Here is a 13,240-nt window from a genome sequence, read left to right on the forward strand (position 1 = left end):
CAACAGGATGATAAATTTTGTGTTGTTTTAAGCCCCTATTAATTTATAGTGTTTGTTATAGCGGCAACAGGAAACAATACAGTATGGGTACCTGTTAACTAAACATATGAGGGCAGGGACCTAGGCCTGTGGAATTCAACTCCATATCCCCAGTGCCTAGAACTGTGCCTTACATAATAAGGCACAGTATATTTGTTAATGGAGGATGGGGGGGAGAGAGGGAGGAAAAATCAGGTAATTCATAACTTAAATCAACATGGTGAGCATGGTGTAGGTGTCTAGCTTCTGGGTGAAGCAGAGAAAAACAATAAGGTTGAAAACTTGAAGCCCACCCATAACCAAATAGATTTTATAGTATTGTTCTAGGACATTGCTTTTTAAAAATAGAACTCCCATATGATCCACACTAACTCAAAAAGATATATGTACCCCCATGTCATTGCAGCATTATTTAGAGTGGCCAAGACATGGAGACAACCTAAGTGTCCATCAGCATGTTAATGGTTGAAGAAAATATGGCATATATGTACAATGGAATATTATTCAGCCATTAAAAAAAATGACATCTTGCCCTTTGTGACATGGATGGACCTTGAGGGCATTATCCTAAGAGAAATAAGACAGAGAAAGATAAATACCATAGGATTTCACTTATATGTGGAATCTAAAAAAAAAAGGAAAGAAAACCAAGCTTATAGATACAGAGAACAGACTGGTGGTTGTCAGGATGCGGGTGAGGCAGCAAAATGGGTGAAGGGGGTCAGAAGGTGCACACACACTTCCAGCTATAAAATAAGTCAGTCACAGGGATGTAATGTTACCCAAAAGGTGGGGGGAGGGGGGAGGAGGCCATTGTGTAATTTAAAAAAATTTGTTTGAATAGCAGAAGATAGAAAATAATTGAGGAACCCTACAAACCAAACAATTTGAAGTTCAAGGATCCCTATCTCGTTACTTGAAGGAGGAAAACAGAAATGCATACACATACTCCTGGAGAAGTATTTCAATTAAAATTCAGGTTCAGTCCTCCAATTCCTAGTTTGTATAAGGTGCCAGGAAAGTAGTTAATTGTATTTTTACCAAGTGAGTGCAGGAAATAAACAGGGTAATGTTATTTATTTTATGACTAATTTTAATTTTAAAAACAAGTTATATGTTCACATTATACAAAAATCAAAATGGTAGTTAGCAAAAAGCCATTATCCCACTTCTGTCCACCAGTGACTTAGTTTCCATCCTCACAGGCAACCCTGTGTTACCATTTTTTATATCGTTTCCGGTATATAAACAAATAAACCTCTAAATCCCTTTTTTCTCATCTTTTTATGCAGTTCATAACATACAAGTTATATTGCTCTATATTCTTACTTTTTTCACTTTAACAATATGTGGTTGGTGGTGCCGTGGTTAGGAATCCGTCTGCCAATGCAGGGGACACGGGTTTGAGCCCTGGTCTGGGAAGATCCCACATGCCGCGGAGCAACTAAGCCCGTGCGCCACAACTACCGAGCCTGCGCTCTAGAGCCCTTGAGCCACAACTACTGAGCCCGCATGCCACAACTATTGAAGCCCGCGTGCCTAGAGCCCGTGCTCTGCAGCAAGAGAAGCCACCACAGTGAGAAGCTCTTGCACCTCAACGAAGAGTAGCCCCCGCTCACCACAAGTAGAGAAAGCCCGCATGCAGCAATGAAGACCCAATGCAGCCAATTAATTAATTAATTAATTTTAAAAAACAATATGTTTTAGCTCCCTCCATATCAATGGGTAAAGAGCATCTGTTTTTTTATGGTCGCTAATTAGTCCATGTTTCCAATTTACACTTCCACTGCAGTGAGGGAATGTGCCTGTTTGTCTACCAGGGAGGGACAAGCTTTTTCTGTAGAGGGTGGAAAGAACCACATACGTTCTCTGTTGCATATTATTCTTGGTTTTATTTTGTTTTGTTTACAACCCTTCAAAAACACAAAACCGTTCTTAGCCACAGGCCATACAAAAAGCAGGCCAAGGGGGCTGTAGTTTGCTGGTCCTTGCAAACATACTGATACCAATCTGATGGGTAAAACAATTGAGATCCAATCTAATATTATTTGCATTTCTCTTATCAGCAAGGTTGAGCATATTAGAGCCCTTTGTATTTCCTTTTCTGTGACTATTTGTATATTTTGCCCATTTTCTTAGTTGTTGATTTATAGTAACTTTTTATATAGGGAAATGACCTCTTCTCTTTGAAATGAATCACAAATATTTTCCTCAGTTTATCTTTTTATTTTGCTTATAGAAGATTTTGCCATGTAGAAATTGTTTTGAGTAGTAAAATTTATCAAAATTATTTTATGATTTGAGTTTTAGATAATACTTTATGCCTTTCCCATTCTAAGATTATAAAACAATAATTTTGTGGGTATTTTTTTTTCCTGGTGCTTTTGTGATTTCATTTTATCATTTAAATCTTTGATCCACTTTCAAAGATTTATATAAATTTATTTTATAAATTTACAGTTTGTATTGGTGTAAGGAGAATGGGTCCAACTTAATTTTTTCCCAGATAGCTCACCAGTTGTCCCAGAACCATTTACTGAATTATCCTCTATCCTTCCCTCCCCGACCCTCCATTTGAAATGCCACGTTTATGACACACTAAACTATAGTATGTATTTGGATCTATTTCTGTATATCCTGTTCCATTGATCTATCTAGACAGGCGTGCTTTTGAATTTCAACTCCTCACTAAACTGCTGTGTGAATCATATTTCATTGAGGAAATAATAGATGCAGTTAAATAAAGAAATAGCCAGATCTGTCTGCAGCCTGCACCTGTACCTTGTTCTTTGCTTTACTTCACCTCCTATTACAAAGAAAGAGCTGTCCCTGCTCCTGTGTGCCCTGGGTCTCTACTCCCCTGGTCTGCTCCTAGAGGCACCTTCTCTTCTTCATCATTAATTTCTGCCTCTTTTAGATGATTATCATATAAACACCCCTTAAGATTAAAAAGCGACCCAAACAAAAAACCGTGTCCATCTATGGCCCCGTTTTTCCATTCGTCTTCAGAGTCAAGTCCATTTCTACACCTTCTGTTTTCTCCTCAACCCACCCCATTCAGGCTATGGTTCCTACCTCGTTGGTGAGGTGACTCTTCCCAAGGTCACTGGCAGCCTCCATCTGCCAAACCTAGTCATGGACTATGGGATGGACTCCTTTGCTTTCAGCTCTTGCACCTCTACCATTCATTCTGCACACACTGGCCATGGTAATCTTTTTAAAAACATAAATGAAATTATGTCACAGTCCTGCTTACACACTCTCCAGAGGCTTCCCATTACAATGATAATAAAACTCAAACACCTTTCCACGGCCTTCAAGGCTTTTTATGATTTGGCCTCTCCTGCTTCTCAATCTCACCTCCTGTTAATGCTCCCTGATACTCGTAGGCTCCATCCACTCTGGCCTTCGTCTGGCCCCTAGAACGTGGCAAACCCTCTCCCATCTTAGGTCTCTGCACTTGCTCTTCCCTCAGTGCTGGCTGGTTCCTTTATAAAATTCAGGTCTCAGCTCAAATGCTGCCTCTTCAAAGGAGTCGCCCTTGACCATATAGTTGAAGTAGCCCCTCCCCCCCCTTTATTGCCAGTGCCCCTTAGTTTCTTCATTGCGCTTAGCACTAATGGAATTTTCTTATTTACATGTATGTTGTCTTAAGTTCCAACATCTAGACTAGGAATTGGGACCTAAGTTATGGAAAGCCAAGTTTTTGCAATGGGGCAGAGGAGTGTCTCCTTGGCGGGGGCTTCTTTTCCTGGATAGCCTCTTGAAAGTATGGGATGTGCAGCTAATAGTTATTGAAGAAAGTCTGCACTTTGGAAAAATGTCTTTGGGAATCTCTGCCTTTTCTAAGTCACAGACTATATTGTAAATTGTTCTGGAAGTGAAAGTGTTTTAACGCAGTTGGTGTAACTGCTAAATGTTTTGCTTTAAAAACGCACACACTGAACTCTTAGAGTATTAACTGACATGTTAACACCCTGAGCTCCTGTGGTATTAACTGTTTTAAAAATATAACAGTAGGGCTTCGCTGGTGGCGCAGTGGTTGAGAGTCCGCCTGCCGACGCAAATATAGTTTTAAATTTTCTAAATGGAAGTCTATTTAATAGATGTTACATGTTTCTAGTTTCATTGCAGTGTGATCAACATATTTTTGCCTTTTCTGCTTTATTGAACTTATTGAGGCTTTTTTTTTTCATTTATTACAAGTCCATATTGTGTATTTGTATCTTCCATATGTGCTTGAAAAGATTGTACAGTCTCTGTTATATATATATATATATATATATATATATATATATATATATATAAAACAGTAGTTGCGTAGCTGTGAAGTGATTACAGCTGCCAACAAGTAAGGGTCATAATGGTGAGAAAGAAGTCATTTCCTGCCTTACATAGGGACACCAGCAACAGCATGCTCCACAAACTCGCAGACAAGGTCTCTTTCTGACTTTTAGTTACTTATCTGAAGTACACTATTACTTTTCACTGTTTCTCAGCAGTGGTAATCATCAGAATCCAATGATCATCTCCTTGGTATCCAGGAAAAAGAGGGGCTCAATCCTTGTTTATTGAATTAAATTGAACATCTAGCCTCCAAATGTGGATTCTTTACCATATGCTGCACAGTTTAAGCTGCCTCTACTCTACTACAATGTTTGACATAATGTAAGAATAACAGGATCAAAAGTCACATATATGGTGTGATCTCAGTTATGCTTCATGCAGATTGAAGCTGTCTCAAAAAAAGTATTATGTATTCGTGTTGTTAAATGGATAGCAAGATTATGGGATTTTTTTTTTTCTTACGACTTTTCTGTATTGGGCAGATAGGCTCGTGGGCATGACTTCTGGGGCGGCCTGAGCAGTGCCCAGCTCTTGGGTGCCCTGCATAGCCAGTGTGTGGTGAACAAGCCCACAGCAGACTCCCCTTGCCTAATAAGCTTGTGATGGAACCTCTGGTAGCAATAGCTGCTTTATACCAGTACACTCTAAAGCACTCCCCAAGGTTAAGTCAGACTCGAACATTTATTTGTTCATTCCACACACACGTACCGAATGGCTGATTTTTGCCAAGGCATGTTAGTTACATTAAGCATGAAGTAAACCAATAGATATGGCGCCTGTACTTAAGTTGCTTCTGGTATGTTAGGAAGAAGACCCGTATTAAACAACTAACACTCTCAGGCAATTCCGACTTGTGATAATGGTTATGAAAGAAAAGTATCATGTACTATGTGAGCACAGGGCAGGGGAGAGCCTAATTTAGGTTGAGTGTTTCAGGTAAGGCTGAAACCCCAACACTGAGAGGAGTTAGCTAAATTAAGACTATACCAAATGGAGGAAACTGCATGGTAAAGGCCAAGAGGCAGAGAAGAGCGTATGAAAAATCAGAGGAGACCCGGGTGGGCTGATGCGGCCAGGCTGGGAGAGGTGGCCTGAGACACAGAAGTAGGCAGGGCGGGGGTGTTCTGTAAGTTGCAGCTTGAGAAAGGTGCGCTGTGACTGAGACAGGTCAGAGATGCTGAGAAGGAAGGTGCAGCCCCCTTGACCCTCTAAAAACAAGTCTCCTCTCCTGGGCCTCCACACAGACGCAGTGTTTGCTGTGACCTCCCGCCTCTTTTTCTAAGGCCTGGTACCATGGCCAAAGGTAACCGGGTGCCAGTAGGGTGCATCACCACTACAACCTCTGGGGGAACCTGGTCTTTCCACGCTGAGCACATAAATGTAGTAAACGCAAGTGAGGGCACACTAGATTCAGGTGTTTAAGTTAGATTAGCCATCCATCCCAGAATATACAGATGTTCCAGTACTGTGATACTTGGGAGCTGGGGTATACAGTATTCGGTTCTATTTATATTTCTACCAGCAAGTAGTTGGGATGGGTTTTTCTTTCCTTCCTTCCATCTTTCCGTCCTTCCTTTCCTTCTTTCTTTCCTTCCTTTTCTTCTTCCCTCCCTCCTCTTCTCTTCTCTTCCTTCCTTCCTCTCTCCCCCCCTTTTTCTTTCTTTCATCAGTTGTTTCTTACTGAAATTAGAAGAAACATCTCTTTAATTATTGCCAGTAGAGGTTAATATGAAAACAAAGTGATCGTTCAGCCTGCTTTGTAATCTGTGTGACCATATTTTAATACAACTAATATTCCATTATTGTCAGCATGTGGTTGCACTGGGAAATTTTCACTTTCGGTCAGCAAGCTCATTACTGAAAACTACTATTAAGAGAAATGCCCTTGAGTCATATACTTGTCTTCTTGCCATGGTGTTCTCTAATAAGTGATTCTTCCCCCAAATAAGCATTCTTCATTTGCCATCTGTTTAAAATCACTGCAGAATGAAAACTAATACCTTGACGCCTAAGGACATCATCTCTCTTTCCTACACTGGAATTCTGAAGAATGTATTGAGCGTTTGTTGTTCTTTCATTCTTTTCAGATTCTTCTTAATCCTTTGGTGAAAACTCTGTGACACAAGATGGCTGCAAATAAGCCAAAGGGTCAGAATTCTTTGGCCTTACACAAAGTCATCATGGTAGGCAGTGGTGGTGTGGGCAAGTCTGCTCTGACCCTGCAGTTCATGTATGATGAGGTAAGTGCTGATTTTATCATGGATATCAAAGTTTGGGCTTTCAGAGAATACTTCTCTAGCTTAGTTTTGGTGCTGTTTTGGATGGATTCCTTGAATTCCTGAAAAGCTACTGATCATTTTCTTTCTGTCCAGAGTCAACATTTGTATACAACTTGATTTAACAAGTCAAGAACTCAAGGTCCTTAAAATCCTTATGCTTTTAAAAAACAAAACAGGGACTTCCCTGGTGGCACAGTGGTTAAGAATCCGCCTGCCAGTGCAGGGGACGCAGGTTCGAGCCCTGGTCCAGGAAGATCCCACATGCCACCGAGCAACTGGGCCCGCGTGCCACAACTACTGAGCCCGCGTGCCACAAGTACTGAAGCCCACGCACCTAGAGCCTGTGCTCTGCAACAAGAGAAGCCACCGCAGTGAGAAGCCCGTGCACCACAATGAAGAGTAGCCCTCGCTCGCCACAACTAGAGAAAGTCCGCGTGCAGCAGTGAAGACCCAATGCAGCCAAAATTTAATTAATTAATTAATTTTTTTAAAAAACCTGGAAACGGTACCTATTTTTGAGCATTCTAACTGGCTTTTTTATTTTCAGTGTTTTAATGGTGAGTCCCACCTTGAATTAATAGAACTGGTGGACATAGTACCTAATTGAAACTTGACGTTAATATACGTAAGTTGTCCTTTAACAACTTCAGTGAAAAAGTCAGTTATTGTGTACTGGCATGGCACCACACACAACACTAAGCAGGAAAAGGCTTTGTCCCTAAAATAAAATTACTAGACAGGTTACAGATTTCTGTGCATGTATTCGTATCAGACTTTATCGTCCCAGAGGTAAGGTCTCAGCCTATATACAGCAATACATTCTTTCCCTAGAGGACTATTAATAAGGCTAAATGATTTAAGAGTTGGTAATCAAATTTAAGCATTGATCCTCAATTTTTCTTCCTCCCAAATAGAAGCAAAGATTATGGTTACTCTTTCTTAATCCTCAAAAAAATCCTGTGTGGTAGGCAGTGGTTTCCCCATCTTACAGATGAGGAAACAGAACCTCAGAGAGGTTTCCCAACCTGCCCAAGAAGAGTGATCTCTGATGAGTAACGAAGTATTAAACCTAGTCTTCTAAGAAAAAAATCCTGCGGACTTTTACCACCTAAGGTCTCTTTTCATTGCCTGCTCATCAGCATTTCTTTCACACACACAGAACTCTTAAATCCATCAGTTGTGTTGCTTATGATAAACAATTTAGTAGGGGGAAACTGAAATGGTACTTTAAATGAAATTGCTGATTTATCTGTTCAGTTCTGTTTTTCATGCTGTTCACCCTTAATAGCTGCTTTTCTTTAAACTAATCCTTAAATCAGTCCCCTTCTTGACAACAGGAGGTCTAAAGTAAGAATGTTCACGTCTGACATTTGAGGAATGGTTACACTTTCATTTAATATTTATAAATATTTAATATTCATAATATCAGATATGCTATCTGAATATTTCTATTCGTTACATATTCATAAATATTTATAAATATTTAATATTTGTAAAATATTAGCATGTAATTGTCATAGAATGTTCTGTAGCTTTTACAGTTACAAATACACTGTGCTTGATTTTTTTAATAATTATTTGTTGAGTGTCTTCCACGTACCAGGCGTATTCCAGGCTTTGGAGGTACAGTGATGAGTACAGTAATCAAGGTCCCTGCCCCCAGGGCTTAAATTCTAATAGGGGGATTTAGACATTGAGCAAATAAATAAGAAAATATCAGATAATGAAAATAAATATTTATAGGAACTAATAAGAAAACCCACTAAAGTATGTGTGTATACATACCCATATGCCAACAATGATACACTGATCAAAGGTATTGAGGTGAGATTTAGGGGGTAAAAGATAGAAGTACAACTGTAAAGTTGTTTAATTGTACTATTTTAAGAAATTGGAAGTTTGGGGAGAAATTTCAAAGTTCAAGATTTGGCATTTTATAGGGTAGTATAAGCCACTTTCTTGACATGGTTCATTTTGGAGAAAGAAAAGATTTAACCGTGCTTTCAATGCTTACCTAAATATTAACTTACTTTCAAGTTATTTCCACAATTCTGACATTAAAATTTATATTTAGAGTCAGAAAGGGTTCTTAAACATTTGATAAAATATCTGTGTAGTAGTTTTTGCAGGTGTAGTGTTCTAAGTAAGAAACAAGGCACGGTTTTCAAGCTGTCAGCGGCCTAGAGCTGTTCAGTCCCCACTTTTTGTAAAAGAGGAAGCCACCGAGTTGCCTGAAATGGAAATTTAAATGAATGTAGTGTTTACCATTGGGGAAAACTGAATGACGGCTACATGTGACCTCTCAGTACTACGTTGGCAACTTCGTGTGAATCTATACTTCAAAATAAGCAGCTTTGAAAACTAAGGATAATTCTCAGGTGGATGCGCTTTTCACCTCTTCCAGTTTGTGGAGGACTATGAACCTACCAAAGCCGACAGCTACCGGAAGAAGGTGGTGCTGGACGGGGAGGAAGTGCAGATCGACATCCTGGATACAGCCGGGCAGGAGGACTACGCTGCCATTAGGGACAACTACTTCCGGAGTGGCGAGGGCTTTCTCTGCGTCTTCTCCATTACGGAAATGGAGTCCTTCGCGGCCACAGCCGACTTCAGGTACGTCAGGGAGTCGTGTCGTTACACCGCGGGACGCTTGCTCCCCAGGAACAAGCAGACGGCTGGAGGCTCTTGCCTGGTCGCCTTTCCCTCTGCGTCTAGTCGTGTTTATTCCCCCTCTGAGATCGGTGTGACGCCGTCCGCTGCGTCTGGTGCTCACACCCTCGGCGCGCCCCGCGTCATCTCCCAGCCAGCTCTGCCAGCTGCACTGGAGCCCGAGTCTGTGGCAGCATCCGCACCCAGACTCTCCTCACGCGCTTCTGAAGTACTTCCCTTTGAAGTACAGTACTACCGCTGCCGTAAGAGCAGACGCTTGCGCTGCGTAATGGACCTCTGGCCCAGACTGTAACTCTGTGTTAGTCACCCGTGTCTCAGCGCCTGGGTCTTGCCCAGGAGGCACACTGCCATCCACCTCACTGACAGCACGGACTGAACTTTCAGTAGAAATAATACCACCATAGATTGGCACACTAGGTTTTGTTACACAGTATTTTTTTTACATCTTATTTACTGTTTGCGTAATCAAAATCTGTCCTCCATTTGGTTTTGGGCAGGGGGGTCGGGGGGCTGGTAAAGGGGAGAGGCGTTCTCTCCATACTTGAGAGAAATATAGCATAAATAAGTTCTTGAGTCGTCTCGTAAAGACGGCATGCATAACCACAAGCATTCTTGTATATTTTTATTTCTGCGTTTTCTGCTTTGGCGTGGGGCACACCAAGGCAGCATGTGATATATCCTCTGTTTTCAAGATTCACGCCGCTGAGTTGAATAAGTCATGAAACCAAGTGGAAGTTAGCGACAAAGTAGGAGATGTGGCCAGTGATGGTTACAGAGGATCCAGGAGAGGAGAGGAGAGGAGCTGGTAGGCCTTCAAGAGATAGAAAACCCTGAAGGATAAGAAGGATTTCCACCGATGAGGAAAGAGGTCATTCCTGGTGGTTGAGCAAGAAACTGAAGCAAGGGTTACACAAAGCATTCCTTTTTATGTATATGTGAAACTCTCAAGAACTTAAAAGATTCTAAAAGCACCTCCTTTGCAAAAAAGCATGTCATTGAGAAACTTTAAAAATATAAATGTATTTGTAACATTAAGTTTGTTGGCTTCTATAAGGAAGGAGTTTTGTATGTGATAAAGTGCGAAGGGAGTTTTGTAATCCTGGGAGACATGTTGAAAGTTACGTGTCAGTGATTATTCATTCATTCATTCAAAAAAATATTTTGAGTGCTTATTATGTAGCAGGTCCTGTACTAAGTAATGGAATACATTTTGTCACCGTAGTCACCAAAGCCAAAGTGGTATCTCAAGGGAGTGAGGTATTTTTATGCCAAGAGAAAGAATCTTGGGCTGTTGCTGTTACAGAAAATAAGTGAATCATTCATTACTCGTCTGTTGTACCTCCAGTGTGTTGCCCCTCCCATAAATAAAAAGTGTTCCTACTAACTGACCAGCAATAGGAACGCCATTTTTGAGATCGTCTGAATGGTTATAGTAGGCACTCCACATGGTCTGACCTGCAAAGTATAGCACAATGTCAGCTCCTCTCTTTTTTTTTTATTGAAGTATAGTTGATTTACAATGTTGTATTAATTTCTGCTGTACAGCGAAGTGATTCAATTATACATATATATACATTATTTTTTCATATTCTTTTCCATTATGGTTTATCACAGGATATTGAGTATAGATCTCTGTGCTATTCAGTGGGACCTTGTTGTCTATCTGTTCTATATATAAAAGCTTACATCTGCCAATCCCAACCCCCTCCCCCTTGGCAACCACAAGTCTGTTCTCTGTGTCTGTGGGTCTGTTTCGTACATAAGTTCATTTGTGTCATATTTTAGATTCCACATATAAGTGATATCATGTGGTATTTATCTGTTTCTGACTTCACTTCGTATGATAATCTCTGGTTGCATCTGTGTTGCTGCAAATGGCATTATTTCATTCTTTTTTATGGCTGAGTAGTATTCCATTGTGTGTATATATATCTAAATATGTCTCTGTATATACCACATCTTCATTCATTCATCTGTCGATGGACGCTTAGGTTGCTTCCGTGTCTTGGCTATTGTGACTAGTGCTGCTGTGAACGTAGGAGTGCATGTATCTTTTTGAATTAGAGTTTTGTCCAGATATATGCCCAGGAGTGGGATTGCTGGATCATATGGTAGTTCTCTTTTCAGTTTTCTAAGGAGCCTCCATACTGTTCTCCACAGTGGCTGCACCAACTTACATTCCCACCAACAGTGTAGGAGGGTTCCTTTTTCTCCACGCCTTCTCCAGCGTTTGTTATAGACTTTTTTAATGATGGCCATTCTGAGCAGTGAGAGGTGGTACCTCATTGCAGTTTTGATTTGCATTTCTCCCATTGTCAGCTCCTCCCTTTAGCCTTCCTGGGCCTCCCGTCACCCAGCCAGGATCCGTCGTTTCCTCATGTGTGTGTGCGGTTCATGTGTGTGTGCGGTATGCTTACCACAGCTGCAACAGCACACGCGCCCCACTCTTACCTGAGATTGATTTATATGTGTTTTTCCTGATATGGTTAAAAACTCTTATCCATTTCAGTGTCCCTAGTACCCCTATTTGGCACAGCTGCTGGCATATAACTTGTAGTGCTTAGTAAGTGTTTGATAGAAATATTAGAAAGCTCTGTTACCTTTTTTCATTCTCACTTTCCTTCTGATAAGAATGAAGTTGGACCAGTTTGTAAAGGTGCTTTCCTATTCTAAAATTCTGTAGTAGCCTCTCAAACTCTATTTAAAGGGAGCATCACTTTAAGCAAAAATGCCAATAATGATTACAATCGTCACATCAGAAACCACTGATCACAGATCACCATAACAAATATAATAATAATGGAAAAGTCTGAAATGTGAGAATTACCAGAAAGTGACACAGAGACACAAAGTGAGCAAATGCTGTTGGAAAAATAGCTCTGATAGACTTGCTTGATGCAGGGTGACAACAAATCTTCAGTCTGTTAAAAAAAAAAAAAAAAAAGTAGTATCTACAAAGCACAGTAAAGCAGATTGCAGTAAACAAGGTATACTTGTATCAACAGTGGTTTATACATTGTGATAAATGTACCACATTATTGTTAACAGTAGGGGAAACTGGATGTGGGGTATATGGGAACTCTCTGTCCTCATCTTCACAACGTCTCTATAAATCTGAAATCATTCTAATATAGAAAGTTTATTTTTAAAAAAGCATTTCGGAGGAAACTGCATTTGATATTCACTTCGTACGTCTACTGCCATATTTATACTCTTTGGTGTATTTTTCCGAATGAAGTGAATGTGGAGCTCAAATCATTGATGGTAGAAAAAGGAAGAAGTGCTGCTTGTTTCCTACTGTGTAATAAATGAGCTAATTGTTATTGTATAGAAACAAATAACTGCTAATTGCATGGTTTTTTATTTTAACATGTAGAGATAACATTACTATTTCTTGCTCATTTTTTCTTATCCAGGGAGCAGATTTTAAGAGTAAAAGAAGATGAGAATGTTCCATTTCTGCTCGTGGGAAACAAATCAGATTTGGAAGATAAAAGGCAGGTTTCTGTAGAAGAGGCAAAAACCAGAGCTGATCAGTGGAATGTTAACTATGTGGAAACATCTGCTAAAACACGAGCTAATGTTGACAAGGTAAAAGGTGGCTCGGCTATTAACGTCATATGTTAAAAATAGGTTGATTTGCTTTAACTCGGCTCTGTTTAGTCTAGAGATTCTGTGGGACTTTCAAATAGAGGTTTAATACGTGTTGATTTTTTTTTTTTTTACATCTTTATTGGAGTATAATTGCTTTACAATGGGGTGTTACTTTCTGCTTTATAACAAAGTGAATCAGTTATACGGATACATATGTTCCCATATCTCTTCCCTCTTGCATCTCCCTCCATCCCACCCTCCCTATCCCACCCCTCTAGGTGGTCATAAACCACCGAGCTGATCTCCCTGTG

General features: G+C 40.3%; 1 protein-coding gene across 5 annotated transcripts in view; it reads left to right on the plus strand.

The window, feature by feature from the left end:
- Nucleotides 1-13,240, plus strand: part of RALA (RAS like proto-oncogene A) — a 75,803-nt gene that overhangs the window by 46,933 nt on the left and 15,630 nt on the right. For all 5 annotated transcript variants that reach the window (XM_024115102.3, XM_024115104.3, XM_024115107.3 and 2 more), the window contains 3 exons: nucleotides 6,474-6,626; nucleotides 9,070-9,278; nucleotides 12,752-12,926. In XM_024115102.3, the coding sequence (XP_023970870.1) occupies nucleotides 6,513-6,626; nucleotides 9,070-9,278; nucleotides 12,752-12,926 (498 nt within the window). In that variant the 5' untranslated portion in view covers nucleotides 6,474-6,512. The remainder of the gene's footprint in view (nucleotides 1-6,473; nucleotides 6,627-9,069; nucleotides 9,279-12,751; nucleotides 12,927-13,240) is intronic.

The sequence above is a fragment of the Physeter macrocephalus genome, chromosome 5 (genome assembly GCF_002837175.3).
Source record: "Physeter macrocephalus isolate SW-GA chromosome 5, ASM283717v5, whole genome shotgun sequence".
In the NCBI taxonomy this organism is placed as follows: domain Eukaryota; kingdom Metazoa; phylum Chordata; class Mammalia; order Artiodactyla; family Physeteridae; genus Physeter; species Physeter macrocephalus.